This window comes from Oncorhynchus masou, chromosome 19 (assembly GCF_036934945.1).
Source record: "Oncorhynchus masou masou isolate Uvic2021 chromosome 19, UVic_Omas_1.1, whole genome shotgun sequence".
NCBI classification, from domain to species: Eukaryota; Metazoa; Chordata; class Actinopteri; order Salmoniformes; family Salmonidae; genus Oncorhynchus; species Oncorhynchus masou.
In genome coordinates this window covers 12994529-13012948 of record NC_088230.1, presented here as the reverse complement: position 1 = coordinate 13012948, position 18420 = coordinate 12994529, and the positions used below count along the sequence as shown (strand labels likewise).

General features: G+C 44.5%; 1 protein-coding gene and 1 pseudogene across 5 annotated transcripts in view; one reads left to right on the top strand and one right to left on the bottom strand.

Moving 5' to 3' along the window:
* The window catches only part of LOC135505824 (neurexin-3b-like), a 450362-nt gene that overhangs the window by 113527 nt on the left and 318415 nt on the right, over positions 1–18420 (top strand). For 3 of the 5 annotated variants that reach the window (XM_064924997.1, XM_064924994.1, XM_064924995.1), the window contains one exon: positions 1971–2132. In XM_064924997.1, the coding sequence (XP_064781069.1) occupies positions 1971–2132 (162 nt within the window). Of the gene's footprint in view, positions 1–366; positions 412–1970; positions 2133–18420 lie in introns of all 5 variants that reach the window. The other 2 variants (XM_064924996.1, XM_064924993.1) reach the window with 2 other exon arrangements.
* LOC135506279 (zona pellucida sperm-binding protein 3-like) lies at positions 3919–11150 on the bottom strand (annotated as a pseudogene).

Here is an 18420-nt window from a genome sequence, read left to right as displayed (position 1 = left end):
TTTCCTGCCATTAACAGGTACCAGGTTTTTAAAGGACGTAGCCCACTAGCTACCAGTGAGACCAGAGGCTGAGCGAGGGTCTTCTTTTCCTCCTCTCTACCTGTCTCTACTTCCTCTCTGTCAATCTTTCTTTCCCTTTTTCTCCCTCTCTTTGGGAAGACAAACTTTGTTAGACTAACACTTACCATTCATGAAATACTAAGTCATTTTATTTACTTACTAACTAACCGTTATCTAACTAACAACTAACTAATGTACTAACTATCATCCTACATCATTGGTTTTTATTTTGTTTTCCCATTCCTTATTAACAACCGTTTTGTTCACTATTCTTTTGATTTCCTTTCTTCCCCCTTTTCCGGAAAGCAATCAGGCATGGGACACGCTATGGTAAACAAACTACATTGTCTGGTAGATATCATTCTAATTGTCTTTTTTTGGATTTGCCGTGTGTCCCCCCCCCCCCCCCTCTTCTTTTTCTTTTTTATACTTTGAGTCTCATCCTAGACACTTCTTATCAAAAAATGAGGAAATGGGTTTGTATTACCAACAGCTTTCTTCACTTCTCAATATCCTCCCCGTCCTTGGCCTCCCAACCTCCCCCACACCCCCTCCCCCCCCCACACCCCTCCCTCCCCCTCTCCTCTTTTTTCACTCCGGCTTTTACTTTATTATTTTGATATTTTTTACTCCTCATCACTACGAAGTTCGCAGAAGTTCTACGAGTCTCAAAAGAAACACCAGATCTGACTTTTGATCTTTTGTCAGGGATACATAAAAAAATGTTTTTCCACCAAATAAAAACCTCCACATTTTTGGTGAGTACTGTCGCCAAGAACTGACAGAAGCTCTGCCACGAACCAAACAAGAAGAGTGACTTCTTCTTCAACCAGCAGCAGCCAAACTGCAGTCCAGACTGTAAAACACCAAAAAGAGACAAAAGGGCATCCCAGAGACAAAATGGCGTCCCAGAGACAAAATGGCGTCCCAGAGACAAAATGGCGACCCTTTCTTTGCTGGAGCTCTGACAGTTGTTTCCAACACACTCAGTCTGGCACATGGCATGCCCACCACCGCTCATCAACGCCCTTTCACCTCCTGACCGGTGACATCATATGACCTTCACCCTCTCACCCATAACCACTAACACTTTAATAACATGTTCACTCACTTTCCCCCTATCATTCACTATCACTGTCCTATCCCCCCATCCCGTCCCTGTGTGTTGTGTTTGTAGCATGCTGGTGACAGTGGTGTCTATGTGTTGTGGCTAACTTTAGTCCCTCCCAATCTCCTTGACTTGATTGATGCATGAGCCCTGTATCCCGATTGGCTTGATCATGCTTTGTATGACATCATCAAATAATTTATACCCCTTACATGTCCAACTTAATTTGTGTTTTTCTTAACTTTGGTTTGCACATTCGTGAAGTCGTGTGATAATCCTCCCTATATAATGCATGTGTGTGTATAAGAGTGAGTGAGTGTGTGTGACACAGAGAGTATGTGTGTGTTAGTGACTGTGTATAGTTACAAATTGAACCCTGAAACCTAAGACAAGTACAAGCAAGTTGTCCTTGGCAATTTGTCCATTTTTACTAACCCTCCCCCAACCTGAACTATCCAAACCGAACGAGAATCCATTCTCTTAACCCATCAAAGATAAAGAAAATATGCCTCTGCTCTGACATATTTTCTTTACCTGTCCTGTGAACCCTCCCCTATGACTAAAGCCATTAAAAGTTCCCAAAACGCATTCTAATCCAATCTATCGCTCCAAGGCACCAACGCTACTAGCCAATAGCCCAGATGATCTCAAGTGAATTCCTAACTGAATGTAAGAAGCAACAGATATCTGTAGACACCAAGTCATAGCAGACCAAGAAGAGAGGTGTATGTATCCTATTGAACAGAGCGTTTTACCTCAGAGTGTAATGGTTTGGCTTTGGTATGTGTTACCCCTATAACAGGTGACTATCTCCGTGGATGGGATCCTCACCACGACAGGCTATACCCAGGAAGACTACACCATGCTGGGGTCTGATGACTTCTTCTACGTGGGTGGGAGTCCTAGTACGGCTGATCTACCTGGTTCTCCTGTCAGCAACAACTTCATGGGCTGCCTGAAAGAGGTAGATTCAGGTTGGGGATACTGGGAGTGCACTCACAAATGCGCACACACACACACACACACGCACGCACACACACACACACACACGCACACACACACACACACACACACACACACACACACACACACACACACACCACTTAGCTAGTCAGAGCAGTTGAATTAAATATGTCAAATCAGCATGGTTTTTCCTCCGCTAAGCAACAGCAGCAGTGATGACAAATGAAATTGCATTATCAATGAAAGCTGCGGAGTTGGCAGACAGAGGAAGAAGAGCTCGGCAGCCATTCAATATTCCTCAGCTTAATCTAATTCACAACATTCACAGCAGTTGTGTGTGAGGAAATGGGCCCCAAATAGTTCCTGTCATATGTCATTTGCAGACTCAGCTTGACTGTAGTACAGCAGTGGAATACTTTAAGACTGCGCCAGACCTCATGTTCACTACCAAGAAAGGGAATTTTGGTGTGATAAGACAGAATTTATTGTTGTTCTTTTTGGATATGTAAAATATAATATAATATATGGATATGTACTCTCTGACCTCCCAGGCATTTTAGGGGTTTAGATGAAATCCCTTCTTCTTCAAAAGTTGTCGGGCCATTACTCATGCTCGCGTCACCATGACGATCATTTAGGAAGTCTTTGTCCATTGCACACAGGGCCTGAAATGACGTTTAAAAATCAGTGTCCTTTTCCCTCTTCCTTTAAAACCATCCTCTCATTGTCATACAGACATTTGATAAACCTGCAAATGTAGTATTCAGTTCTCATTATCACCAACGCTCCTCCCCTAAAAGGACATCTATTCACCGTTGAAAGAGAGGATGGCAAAGGATCCATTGCAAAGCCATTTAGTTGAAAATAAGATAACTAATTCAGATTAGAAGACGGGTTGATCTTGTTCTCGCTCCTCAGAAAGGAGACTAAGTCTACATCCCAAAAGCCCTTTGGACCCTGGTCAAGAGCAGCACACTAAATAAGGAATAGGATGTCATTTGGGGTACAGGCCTAACAGTCCAGTGTACTGATGACAGCGATGTGTGGAGTTTGACCTTTAGAATGCTGTAAATGCCATTGTTCTGTTGGCTATTACGTAACGAGTAGCTCTTTAGAAACGCGATACAGCAGTAACTAGATTGTACTTTGATCATGTAGCCGTTTAACAGAGATCCTCAGATAACAGACTGTAACTGTACACAGTCTTCAGCATATCGTAGAGACAACCCAACATGTGGAGTCGCTGGCTATAATGATACAGCGGTCCAATGGGGATCAGCTATGTACACTACAGTCTAATAATCAGTTAATATGGTCGTATATAGCAGACTACGGGGATGCAGTTTACACATACTGCATATTCTGTCTGTAGCCCATGGGGGAGTCAAGAAACATTAAGTACCATTCTCAAAACTGAGCCACAGGATCCTCAGTCCACTTTCATCCAATAGAAACATAACCCAATAATAAACTCCCATTTGCTGGATAGAAAACCCAAGAGCCACAGTGTGACTTTTAAGTACAAACTATCCTTGAGTCCCCTCCACAAGACCTTGGAGTAATTGTGACTGTGGCGAGAGCTGTACCAGTGGCTGGGTGTCATTAGGAAGCTAAAGGGTACGACCATATTAGGAGCATCCTGGTAATGAGTGGAGGCGCTGGAACACTCAGTCAAACCGATAAGACTAAAGACAAGGTGACTTCTGTGTGTGTTGACTGGGCAGGAGGTAAGTTCAGTATGACGGGCGGTGTGTGAGGGAGGTGTTCTGCCTGACCAGACCGGCCGACTAATCACCCAAATTAGTGTCTCCTTTGTTCAGCTGGATGAAGGGCAGGGGAAGGACCAGCATTGAGGTGACAGTCAGAGCCCGGCCAACTTTAAGGGGGCAATCTGCAGTTCGAACAGCAGCAACACCCCCACCACAGATTTAGTAAACACCAGAGGGATGGTACTTGGAAAATGTAACCGCTTTTGATACAGGGATGGCCATATCAAGATGACTGTTGAGGCTAGACAGTGTTTTACTTTTACAAATGAGTGACAAGCTCATCTGGGGGGGGGGGGGGGGGGTTCTGATTGGGTACCATGGTTTTACTAAGCTTTTGAGGAATCTAATTTACTCAATGGTTAATCATTTCAGTTTAAAACGAGATGTAGCAGAGAGCAAGGGGACACTAACAGCTCAAATGATTGGCCTCTAGAATGTTTATATATAGTATAAGGCACTAGTTGGGAGAAAGGTCATTACTTTACAGGGACATTGGATTCTCTTCCAACACTGTCATGCAGATGTAACGCAATTACACAGTTGGTTGCTAACCTCCCGCATCAGCAATGTAAGTCTCCAGGAACACTGGCCATTTAGCCCATCTAACGTCTGTTCAAAAAAAAAAAAAGGTCTGGTTATTGAGTTAAAAATAAAGGGGTGTTGATTGCTGGTTCCAGTCAGCACTGGTTCATTAGACCCTATAGTGCTGGCGTTCACAATAAGCCCAAATCCCCTAGGAATTGATCAGGGACCTGTGAACCCGACTCATATTAACCCAGGGCTGGAGATGGCTTCATGGCTTCATGGCTTCATGGCTTCATGGCTTCATGGCTTCATGGCTTCATGGCTTCATGGCTTCATCTGAAGAGTTTCCCTACCACTGAATCTGCGCTCACTTATAAAAAAATTAAAGTTACCTGTACATAACGTTGACCATATTACATTCACTCACCACACTAGAAATTCCTTCAGCAACAGAGAAGATCCTATAGCTGACAGTCACTTTAACAAATGAAGGCAAGACTTCATATTACTCCAGATGTAGTGGATAAAGACAGAAAACATAATCAGTCAAAGTAGCTTTAATTTATTTTTGTGAGGTTGACAGTCACCACTTGGGTTGATCTTGTTCCTTTGAGTGTCCCCTTGGTTTTCGGTATCACAGGTTGAGCTCTCAGCATTGTTGACCTCATCAGGAACAGATGTGAGGAAAGTGCAGAGGTCATTTGGTAGTTGTAGGCTCAACCTTGTGCTGGGACTTCAGGACATCCCTCAGTGAGTTGGAGTGCTGCTAGACCAAATGTGGTCACCACAGCAACATCAACTTCCAGTTCTATAAAAATAAGTGTTAGTGGACTGGGAACATGTCATAAGTGCTTTTTGAAACCACAAAAGCGCAGATGAAGTCCCGAGGTCGATATGCACAAGTAATACTGGGAATTGCTATGTGCAGGTTGACATTTATTGGGATGAGTCTTGTCCTGGAAGCAGACCTGTGCAATATCTGCTAGATGTGCTAGCTGCAAAGTAAATGGACTATTGTTAAAATTAATGAAGCTTGTGTCCTAAGGTTAGGCATTAGGGTTAGCAGTGTGGATAATGTTAAGTTTAAAATGCATCTTTAATGATTATGGCTGTGCCTGCTAGTGACCACTGCAGAGCTGAGTCATCCCAATAAACACTAACCTGCGTCCCAAAGGGTCATGAGCAGGATCCTTCCCTCTAAATTACAGTACCATGATCCCATGCATACCCTTACCATGAGTAATCTCTGGTCATCTTTGCGCCAATGGGCTCAGGGGTAGGATTCAACTGAGGGTCTGGGGTGGGCTCCAGCTCTCAGAACAGACTATTTAGCAGAGACCCTATATGCAATTATCATACATGCAAACCAGTAAAGAAATGTAATTACCTCTCTGCTCAATCAGTTCTTTCTGCCTGATGATGCCATCATATGTTGCAGAGCTAACGAAACCATGTTTCTTGGGTCCATGAACACCCGCATTTTGCGACTGGCCGAAATAAGGGCCTAGAATTAAAAAGTACAATTAACAGCTACTGTAGCTAGCCTATATAGAAATGAAGATGTCTGAAATGGCACCCTATTCCCTTTAGAGTGCACTACTTTTGACCAGCACCTCATGGTCTGGGCAATAGGCTAGACATCGCGGTTGCCTTCTATTGGCTTAACATGTCTGTACATGATACATCAGTTTAGCATAGAGGAAGTCACTGCCTTCCCTTTAAAATACAAAATAGTAGGTAACAAGATGAGCGATCAAATGTTCTTTTTAATTACTACAAGTAGCTAGTTTGTATCAACAACCTCCACTACAAAGGTACTCCCTGCAAAATTGGGATGTCTGCCTTGTTGTGAGTTAACCATCTGAAATTCACTTCCAAAAGAGTCAGTCAATTAAACCAGACCGTTGCCTAGGTGCAGGTTTTCAAAACTATGGTTGTAGGTATTGCACAACATAAGGAATAAGATCATACCATTGCAAACAGTCAAAGTACCTCTTGAAGTCCATTCCACTCCAACGACTGCTAGGTGATGCAGGCCTTGCGTTGTCTGTAGCAGAGGGGAAGCCATGTGTATGGACAACTTATTTTGTCCGTGGTGATAGAAGTGAACCCTTCTGTTTGGTTGGGAAGACAATCACTGGGCCCAAAGTAGCATGCCGTTCCCACACTAAAATGACAGTCAAACCTCTCACCAACACATTTGCAGTCAAGACACTCAATTACTAGCATCCCATTAAACCTATTGGAGCAGGTCCCTCCCCTCAAACCCCATTGTGAGGTGGCAAAAAACAGGGATTAAGATGCCAAATATACCTTTGTTGGTCTTCATCCCACTCTTCCAGTGGTCGCCAGAGGCTGGGGGTTTGCTGTGGTAGCCACGAGGTTCAGGTGGGCTACTGCCTAATCTTTCACCGAGGGGACGGCGTGCTGGAGCGACCCCCTTCTGGCTATTCAGACTTGGACAACGGCCACATAGCAAATCATTCTCGTCGGCAGACTTCCACCTGCAAGAAGATTTAGTCATGTACCCAGGACACCATTTTAACAAATACTATAGTGGTCCAGTGGACAAGTCACAGCCCAATAAGAGTAGCTAAGTAAAGTCAGACCTCATACCCGCCGTCGATGAAGGAACATGCCTTGTTGCTAGGCTCTACATGGTCCATGACAGGGACTGCCATAAGGTGGCATGTGATGTACAGCTGAAAAACAGGACGAGCAAAATGCAGCATCACAGTAGCCAACAACGGCAGTAAGTTATATTACTGTAGCATCATGGACCAGCTACAGTACCCATGATGTTCTCTCAAACATTGTTTTTTAAAACATTGCCCTCACCTCCGCCCTGTCCTCCTGGTGGAACCTAAAGGCATCAATGTGGAAGCGGAGCTTGTCGTCCTGGGTTCTACGCATGAACCTGGAGTTGGAGCCTGGCAGCTGGGAATCCATCAAGCACCTGGAGGGGAGATAAATACAAAACTAGATATTGGGGTTTAGTTCATATTCCTTGGTACCAAACAAAGAAGCCTCCAAACACCATTAAGGGGAAATATTTTCATAGGGACAGCTGGAGAACTATCATTCTAGGTAGGCTGTTTAGGTTACTACCCCCCTTACCCATCATTCTCAATGAAGACATATCTGGGGACAGAGTTCCAGTCTGGGTCCAGTGTTGCCGCGCAGCTGCTAACAAAGACCCTGAGCCTGGTGTGGTGTGCGAGCCTGACAGACACCTCCACGTTGATGGGATCACCCAGGAAGTAGACTCCCGAACCCCGCTCATAAAGCCAGTCACCTGGACAGGAAGTGCCAGAAGGTTATCCCAAAAATGGACTGAATGAGCCCAACCTGACTCCTTATAGTCCAAGGACCTTACATGCATTAAGGCAAATTGGCTCGGGCAGCCGTAACGTTCTATGTACTTAAAGCCCCATAATGGATCACATCCAAATCATTTCACAACTGCAATGTTAAGTTGCAGCCAATAGTATTTCAGTGATAACACGTTTGTGGCATCCATCTTCCGCTTACAGGTGTTCGGAGACGCAGATGGGTAATTAGCATAGGTACGTTTTACGTAAACAAGCGATGTAACATGGAAATATAGCCATAAAAAGTGTAGCAATATGAAGGTGGAGCAATTTAACCTTTTGAAAATTTCACTGATGTGAACACATTCCTTATGTTTCCAACAGCAAGCGTTGAGTTCACATTCAGGGCCCCGGTTTCCCCAATTGAACTGAGCATTTTAACGATGCATCTTTCCTACAACTGCAGAAGATGCAACATGCATTCCCAAACCACCATGCAGAGAGAACATACCAATAGGATCTTACCAGAACAAGTGTCGGGGCACTTAAAACTAACCCGACCAGAAGATACTACCGTCAATAAGCACTAAAAGTAGTTAGCGTCTATGAAGGGGTTAAAGGTATAAAATTGAGGGGATTGTTAACAGGGCCATATTTTGTAGGCAAAGTGCATAGAATATTCCTGATAGAATTGTTACCAATTAAACAAAAAGGTCTGAAGTGATTCTATATTCTGCATGTCAGAGGGGCAGTTGTGGCTCTGCCCAATGCAGCCCAGGATTTATATACACCCACTTGTCATGAGCATCAAGGAGAACTGCAGGGTGTCCCCAACAGACACTGTGGCGGTAAAGGGGATCCAGGCCGACTGGAGGGGGACACTGTTCAAACTGTACTTCCTGAAACAAAAAGCACAGAATTAAGACAAGCAAACCAGTAGGCCGACGCAGTACTACAAATCACAACACAACAGTATAGCCTAAACTGACCTTTCGTAGTGACACTCAAATTGGGATTACAGCACCATCCATTCTAATAACCCCATCTGGGGTGTTAGTGGGTGTATATCTGAGGTGGTTTGTGTAGATCAAGGAGTTTTCGTTCAGCTGTGGAGTCACAACGCAGAAATTAAGAGAAGGTAATTCCGAGATGTCATCTATTGTAACAATTTTGCCATGCTTACCATATGCTTGGTTCCACAGTCCGATAGTCCTGCAAATATTCTGTACTCATCTCCGGCTGCTGAAACTGTAGCCCTACAGGACTCTTGAGCTTGGTACTGTTCAACTCCAAGGCGCAGGTCAGCCATGTCGATAAGCGTACCAATTTTAAAACAAATCAGCATTCACGACTATCTCCATGTAGTCTGAAAAGCATTTCACAGCAACAGTACTCACTGGAAATGGTTTGTTGGTGGCCTTGATGCTGTTTAAAGGGCAGATGATTGCCAATTCGGGGCATTCGGTTTGGAAGTTGTCGTTGCCATGGGTCAGTGCTGTAAGTATGTGGAGAAGCAGGAGAGATTAAGTTTACCACCAGTAAGAACAAAATCAACTGCTTTACCGTTACCCTGAGAATGGTTGCCATCATAAAGCCCACACCAATAACTAATGTAAATCTGTATGTTAGAGGGGCATGTTCCTCTGCTATGCTACAATTAATGAAACTGAGGTAGTTTTTAACAACACATGCACATGTTATAGCAAACTGTCAGTCGATGACACAGTCGATGACGTGGCACGCAACCATTGGGGAAACACGACCTTTATCTGTGCCATTCTATGTTGGATAAGGTCGCAATCCCCAGCTCAAACATTTCATGCATCAACCAATGGTTGCGCGCCACGTCATCGACTCAATCAATCAATCAAATGTATTTATGAAGCCTTTATTTTTTTTTTTACATCAGCTGATGTCACAAAGTACTGTACAGAAACCCAGCCTAAAACCCCAAACAGCAAGCAATGCAGGTGTAGAAGCACGGTGGCTAGGAAAAACTCCCTAGAAAGGCAGGAACCTAGGAAGAAACCTAGAGAGGAACCAGGCTCTGAGGGGTGGCCAGTCCTCTTCTGGCTGTGCCGGGTGGAGATTATTACAGAACATGGCCAAAATGTTCAAACGTTCATAGATGACCAGCCGGGTCAAATAATAATAATCACAGTGATTGTAGACGGTGCAACAGGTCAGCACCTCAGGAGTAAATGTCAGTTGTTTTTTTCATAGCCGATCATTCAGAGTTAGAGACAGCAGGTGCATTAGAGAGAGAGAGTCGAAAACAGCAGGTCCGGGACACGGTAGCACGTCCGATGAACAGGTCAGGGTTCTATAGCCGCAGGCAGAACAGTTTAAACTGGTGCAGCTGTGCCGTCGGGCACCAGTTTGCTATAACATATGATGTGTTAGCTGATAGTTCAATACCTATCTAGGCATTGTAAGATTTGGCGTCCGCAACGACTGGGCAGAGAAACGAGCCCTAAGTGTTCTCAGGAACCACACCCATATGGTATCCACATGATATAACAAACATCTGAGCTGTGCAATAAAGACAACCTGTGTTATGATCCTGATGTTTATCCCCACAGATGGTTTGTTTACGTTTCTACCGTTGTGCCTCGATGGAGAAGGCCTACAGCTCTGTCTAGTGGTCGCGTCTGAGACAACAGCTTTGACAACAGTAGCATTGTAGCTAAGCCTAAAAACCAATTTATGCTTAAACCGGGCATATGCGGTGGCCAAATCAAGCTCTACACAGCATCACTGTGCGCGTATCAACTTTTGTAACAACGCCGAGGGCTCCGTATAGTACAGTATAGCTCCAAGTTGACATGATTGGTTGACGATAGGTGGGGGCAGTACGTTCTGTATAAACACAAACTCACTTCCTTGACATCGTCCTTCATAACAGCTCTGCTCTGCTCCGCTAAGCTCAATAAGTATGAAAGTCCTGACGTCTGCGGAGGCTGCATCGCAGTAAATTATTGCCACGCAGAGCTTTAAACCTTAACCCTTTTCCTAACCTTAACCTCATTCACCTAACCTGCTACACAAATTAAAATAAAATAAAATGTTATTTGTCACATCCGCCGAATACAACAGGTGTAGGTAGACCTAACCATGAAATGCTTACTTACAAACCAACAATGAAGTTTTAAGAAAATAAGAGTTAACAAAAATATTGACTGAATAAACTAAAGTTAAAAATAAAAGAGCAACTATAAAATAACAATAACGAGGCTATATACAGGGGGTCCCGGCCGGTAGAGAGTCAATGTGAGGTGGTACACTAACTTGCTACGTTAACTATCCTAACCTGCTATGTAAACGGAACATCTGTGCCGACACAATCGTCAGTATCAGCACACTGGTGCTTCTTTGATGCCAAGTTGCATTCAAACGCCGACCTGTACTGGACATGATTCACAAATGCACTTTTCATCACATGCCACCTGTCAAGGATTAGGAACTAATCAGATACCATAGCAACAGGATACTTTTTTTCTGTGAAACCACACTATCTGCACATTGTTGTTCAAATAGTTTGTTAATTTTACTGTAGTCTATGATAATCGTTTTTCTCCAGCGTCCTAAATAATACCACAAATGCACATTTAAAAAATGATTTAGAAACGGGCAAAAAGGTACGCAGGGTGTGAAATGCGAACCTCACATTCAAACTAACTTTAGTTTATTAATAATCAAACCTATCCATTGCGCCACAAAGTTTTGATGGATTTAGCGAAAAAATAACAAGCTTCTATATAAACATCAAACACGTTTATTCCTGACCAACAGATGTCCCTAATGAGCATTGTGTTAAAAGCGTTGAGCAATGAACCGTTTTTCGCCACAATTTGGTGAAAGACCCAAAAGTTTCAGAAAACCTACATTTCCCATCACTACCAAAAAGTCAAGAAGTTGTGTAACTACAATGTGCCATTTCCTCCGACGTGATGAAAGCAGCAATGGGGCCGTCTGAAAATGGAACACACTTTTGTCCATCGGTAACTCAACACGGGATTGGTCCATGGATGTCTTTGGTCCAACTTCTGGACTAATCTGCTGCTGATGTGTTGAATACTTGAATAATGAAATGTTAATCATTCTGACCAGAGGCTTAATGTTCAGAATTTGAGTTTTATATTACAAACAACAACAACAACACAAACACAAAGTTTTCAGAACCGTTCCCTTTTTCCAAATTGTGTTATGTTACAGCCTTGTTCTAAAAAAATATACATTTTTAATTATCCTCATCAAGCTACACACAATGTGCATAATGACAATACCGCATAATGACAATGTGCATAATGACAATACCGCATAGTGACAAAGTGCATAATGACAATACCGCATCATGACAAAGTGCATAATAACAATATCGCATAATTCAGACCCTTTGCTATGAGACTCGAAGTTGAGCTCAGGTGCATCCTGTTTCCATTGATCATCCTTGAGATGTTTCTTCAACTTGATTGGAATCCACCTGTGGTAAATTCAATTGATTGGACATGATTTGGAAAGGCATACACCTGTCTATATTAGGTCCCACAGTTGACAGTGCATGTCAGAGCAAAAACCAAGCCATGAGGTCGAAGGAATTGTCCGTAGAGCTCTGAGACAGGAATGTGTCGAGGCACAGATCTGAACACGGTGGCCTTCATCATTCTTAATTGGAAGAAATTTAGAACCACCAAGACTTTCCCAGAGCTGGCCGCCCAGCAAAACTGAGCAATTGGGGGAAAAGGGTCTTGGTCAGGGAGGTGACCAAGACCCCAATTTTAACTCTGACAGAGCTCCAGAGCTCCTCTGTGGAAATGTGAGAATCTTATAGAAGAACAGCCATCTCTGCAGCACTCCACCAATCAGGCCTTTATGGTAGAGTGGCCAGACGAAAGCCACTCTTCAGTAAAAGGCACATGACAGCCCACTTGGAGTTTGCCAAAAGGCACATAAAGGACTCTCAGACCATGAGAAACAAGATTCTCTGGTCTGATGAAACCAAGATGGAACTCTTTGGCCTGAATGTCAAGTTTCACATCTAGAGGAAACCAGGCACCATCCCTACGGTGAAGCGTGGTGGTGGCAGCATCCCAGGCAGGGACTGGGAGACTAGTCAGGATCGAGGGAAAGATGAAAAAGAGCAAGAAAAGAGATCCTTGATGAAAACCTGCTCGAGAGCTCTCAGGACCTCATACTGGGGCGAAGGTTCACCTTCCAACAGGACAACGACCCTAAGCACACAGCCAAGACAACGCATAAGTGGCTTCGGGACAAGTCTCTTAATGTCCTTGAGTGGCTCTGCCAGAGCCCGGACTTGAACCCAATAGAACATCTCTGGAGAGATCTGAAAAAAGCTGTGCATCGACGCTCCCCATCCAACCTGACAGAGCTTGAGAGAATCTGCAGAGACGTTTTTTCTTTCTCATTATGCGGTATTGTTTGTAGATTGATGGGGGGGAAAAACGATTGAATCCATTTTAGATTAAGGCTGTAACATAACAAAATGTGGAAAAAGTCAAGGGGTCTGAATAATTTCCGAATGCACTGTATAATCTGGAACTGGTGAGAACACCAAGTTGTGTGAGTAGACCATATAATTATCCTCAATTTGAGGGTTCCATAGAGAGAAGTGAGATCATGAGAGGGGTTTTAAATTCTGAGAGCCATTTTACGTTTGCAACAGACAAAATATTTTGCAACGGAATCTGACTAATGAGTACACCTGGTCTTAGGTCACGGAACAGAACAACAATACCTAAGAACAGGTGTGTCAGAAAGCTAAACAACTACTGCTGACTGCTGTGTTGACTGCTGTGGCTAGCCAAAAATGACTTGTTTTGAACAACTTATCCTTGGAGGCTTTTAAAGTGTGCTAACACTATGATTTTGAACATTCAAAGAGTGTGCAAAGCTGTCATCAAGACAAAATGTGGCTATTTGAAGAATCTGAACTATAAAATATATTTTGATTTGTTTAACACATTTGGGGGGTTTACTACATGAGTCCATATGTGTTATTTCAAAGTTTTGATGTCTTCACTATTATTCTGCAATGTAGAAAATAATAAAAATAAAGAACAACCATGAATGAGTAGGTGTTCTAGAACTTTAGTGTAACTTCTGAGGAATTGGACGCAAAAGCACCTCCACCAATCACCCTCCACCACTGCGCACACACCCGTCGTTCGAGCGTTGGGACAGTAATCGAAAGGTCCCCGATCTGCCCCTGAGCAAGGCAGTTAACCCACTGTTCCCCGGGCACCGACGACGTGGATGTCAATTATATCCGCACCTCTCTGATTCAGAGGGTTTGGGTTAAATGCGGAAGACACATTTCAGTTGAAAGCATTCAGTTGTACATCAGATCGCTATATCATATGTGGTTAGCTGATATGTTAAATACGTATCCAGGAGTTGTAAGACTTGGCATGCGTCTGCTATGTAGTCAGGGAGGAACTGAACCAAAGCCTTTCCATTCTTGACTTTCTGAGGGTAGGTCTATGCCACAGACTGCTGATAAGATTCACAAAAACATTAGTATCCATTGAGAATGACTGAGGGGGTTGTGATTAATCTGGGGTCGGGAAAATAGGCCTAAGACCCTGTTCCTCATAAGACCCCGGGGCGGACTGGCCATCTAGCGTTCCGGACAAATGCCAGATGGGCTGGTCCATTTTTTGCCCAGTGAGCCTGTCTAACTTCAGTTTTTGCGCAAAATTATAATTATCTGGCTAATAATGGGGTTCTCAAGGGAAAAAATGGGCCGGTTTGGGGGCCTTAAGGAAAAAAAGATCTGGTGTGTTAGAAATGCCAGGGTCAATTCCTGGTCCCAGTCCGCCCCTTAATCTGTTTACAGAGTGATTACCTCTACAGCATTATAATGAATCACCATGTGACTGGGGGCGTGGGGAGTCATAGGTTATGTCCCAAATGCTACCCTATTTCATATTTAGTGCACTACTTTTGACCAGGGCCCATGGGGCTCTGGTCAAAAGTGTGCACTGTATAGGGAATAGAGTGCCATTTGGGACGCAGTACATCATGGCGCATTCTACTGCATGCCAACCCTGGCTTGACTGACTGCAGGGTACGACCCTTACAACCATGCCCACCCTGCCTTGGCTCTGCTTGATTACAGATTGCCATTCTCTCTCTCTCTCTCTCTCTCTCTCTCTCTCTCTCTCTCTTTCTATCTATCTATCTAGTCTCTCTCTCTCATTCTAGTCTCTCTCTCTCTCCATATTGCTTTAATTGCCTTTTTCTTCCTCGCTGTCTGTCTGTCTGTCTGTCCAGCCCTCCTCCCTTCCTCCCCCTCCCTCCCTCTCCTGCTTTGTATACAGCTGATGAACGATGATTCAGTTAATTTGGGCCCACTGGCTGGATGGTTGGATCACGCTTCATCAGTGTCTTTCTCTTCCACTGCTTTTCTAATGTCAGGCCAGAGCTGTAACAGAGGATTAAGGAGGGATAGAGTGGGTCAAGAGAAGGGGGGTTAGACTCATCCCTGCCCAGCTTCTCTCTCTCTCTCTCTCTCTCTCTCTCTCTCTTTCTCTCTCTCTCTCTCTCTCTCTCTCACTCTCTCTTTTTTCTTTGAAGAGTAAACCGACAGAGTACAGCTAAGCTCCACCGCTCCACAGAGAAAGAGCTGATCGATAGCATTGAATCCCACCCTCCCTTCTGCCATCCCTTTCTCCCTCCTTTCCGCCCCTCTCTCTCGCTGCCTGGGAATAAAAGAGGATGCTACGGTATTGTCCTCCTCTCTTCTCTACTTCCTCTGCACTCCTCCACCCCCCTAGGCATAGGGACGATAGCGTCATGCCTCCATCCCCCTTGTGCTCAGCCATGTGGGCCAGCAGTCACGTGACGTAAGCCAGTGATCAGAGGCGGTAGCGGTGGAGGCCATGCCTCCTGGCATCCACAGGGCACCAGCGCCAAGACAGGCAGGCTAGTGCTCAGAGGAAGCATCTTGTATTGCAGCTCAACTCTCTCGAGCCTGCTATACTGTCACCCAGTTTGTGGAAGGAGGAAGTGAAAGAGATGCAGGGATGGAGGGATGGAAGGTATTAGGGAGAGGGAGGGAGAGGGAGGGAGGGAGAGACCAACATTTGGCATTTCGGATGAACATACTGCCCTCGTCATCCTAAAAGGCATCATCAGCCATGTGGTATTTTCACCAAACCTTTTTTTTCCACCTCTGCTCATTTCTGTTTTGTAACTTGAATCACACACAGCACAAATCCTACAGTGTATTTTGTCAGAGGCACAGACACAGCTAAATGCTTCATAGGATGCTCCTCTGGCCTCTGACCTCTGACCCCTGAGGGTATACCCCAGCAAGCATTGCCATAGAGAGACACACACGTATGTGACCTCTGTCTCTCTGTAAAGCTAGCCCCACACACCCATAATACATACATAGCTTTGTGCCTTGTCTTTGTGTGGGGAACTGGGATGAATCTGGGGTCGGGAAACAGGCCTAAGACCATGTGGCCTTTGCTTTTCTAAAGCCAGTATATCTTACTGTAATGTAACGCTGTGAAATCCCTACAGCCTCCACCTAGATGAGCTATTGTTACAATAACCTCAGAAATTCATCTTAATGACACCCCTATTCACCCACACAACGACAATCAATTTCATCACCCCCACCCAGGAATAAGAATAATGATTTCCAATAATGCTTATTACATCACATTTTATCTGGATCATACACCTCCTTTCAAATCCCTAATCCCTGCTGTCATCCAATTTCAAATCATATTTACACACAGGCTCATTGTACCATCGATCTAGCTCTGTTTTGTTTTCATTACTCTCACCGCTCTCTGGAGAGATGGGATTGAGTCCTCTAGCTAGCTTAAACACAGTGGTGTGTGTGTTTACTTCTTTAAATGTAGCTGTGGGGACTGGCCTGTGTCTTTATTCCTCCCTCTTATGAATACTAAGTCAAAATCTTCAGAAGGAGAGAGGGAGGGAGGTATGTAAAGAGGGAGGCAGTGAGGCAGGCAGAGGAAGGCAGGGAGGCAAGTAGAGAGAGAGGTAGGCAGGCAGGTAGAGAGTAAAAGAGGACAGGAGGGAGGGGGAGAGAGATAGAGGCAGCCACCAAGGGAGGAAGGGAGAGATGGAGTGAGAGAGGCAGGCAGACAAAGAGACAGGCAGCCACCGAGGGAGGAAGGGAGAGATGGAGTGAGAGAGGCAGGCAGACAAAGAGACAGGCAGCCGGTGTGAACGGGGAAAGAAGGGGCAGAGAAGACTTGCACTGATCTATAGTAGATTAGTCTGCGTCTCTGCTCCCGACATGGATCAATATGTCATCTCAGGGAGGAGGAGGAGAGAGGATGAGAGAGGAGGAGGAAATGTAAGCGGAGAGGTCGAGGAGAGAGATGGAGAGAGAAGGGGAAATGGAGGAGGAAGAGGAGGAGAGAGGAGAGCTGGAGGAGGAGGGAGAGGGAGACAAGGACGAGGAGAGAGGAGGAAGATGGAGAGAGGAGGAAAAGGGGGCAAAGGAGGAAGAGGAGAGCTGGAGAAGGATGAGATATGGAGGAGCAGGGAAGGAGAATCAGACACGTCAAAGGCTGTGGTTGCATTGTGAATGGCCCGTGTGGCTAGGGGACAGCAGTGATGGCCTATGGATAGCATAATAAAGCTGAGATGATAACAAAGGCAGCTAGAGGAGAGATGAGGGGTGCGGGGAGGCCAATCTCTCTTTTCTAACATCATTTCCATTAGGTTATTGACCAGCAGAGCAGAATGGAGCGTCCAGCTAGTCATAACCAGATGTATCTATCCGCCCTTATTATTGTTGTACAGAAGGGTTGATTGTGTTGGATTAGTGTGTCCTTGAATAACGGGGCAAGGAATGGTGGTGTTAAAGGTCACTTCTCACTGTCAAACTAAGCCGGAGGGTCAGCGCCATGTATTCATGGTTGGCCAAGGGAAGCCAGGATCCCCCCCCAAAAAAATATTTTTTTACCAAGAAAAAAAATAAACAAAATAATGTATCTGTGTTTCATTAATGTCCTTCAATTCGCAAGATGATGACTGTATCTCACTGGAGAACGCATCCGAGTGAAAGAAACAGCTCTCCTCTGTCTCAATATGTGTATCCTAGCTATCTGATGCTGTCTGGTCCTAAAGAGTATGACATTGTTGCCGCCCATAGCATTGATTGTAAGGGAATCCAGTGAGCATTTCGCCTCCCTTGTTAATAAAAAAATAATAATTATAATAGCCAATCCGTATTGAGCTAAACTGAGTGAATTTGGATTTTGCTTCACACCGATCACATAACACTTGATGCCAAACCTCACTGACAGAAAAAACTTGAATTGTTGCATCTCGTTGTGTCATTGTCCTCTGGTGGCTAGCTAGCTAGCTAAAATCAACCCTTTCCTACATTAGCCATGGATGGAGATCGGGATTTAGACTTGTGGTTTTACTTAATTCTCTGCACTGGCCAATGATTATAACGGTGATTGTCATCCAACCATAAATTCATACGTTGTTGTGCCCCTGGCCTGAGAGGATGGAAGTTCAACATGTAGCTAGGTGTAGAAGGCTAATGTTAACGAGCTGGCCTGGAGCATCGGTGCCCATGAAAGGAAGTTATGCTTTTTATGGTTACTACATGATTCCTTATGTGTTATTTCATAGTTTTAATGTCTTCACTATTATTCTACAATGT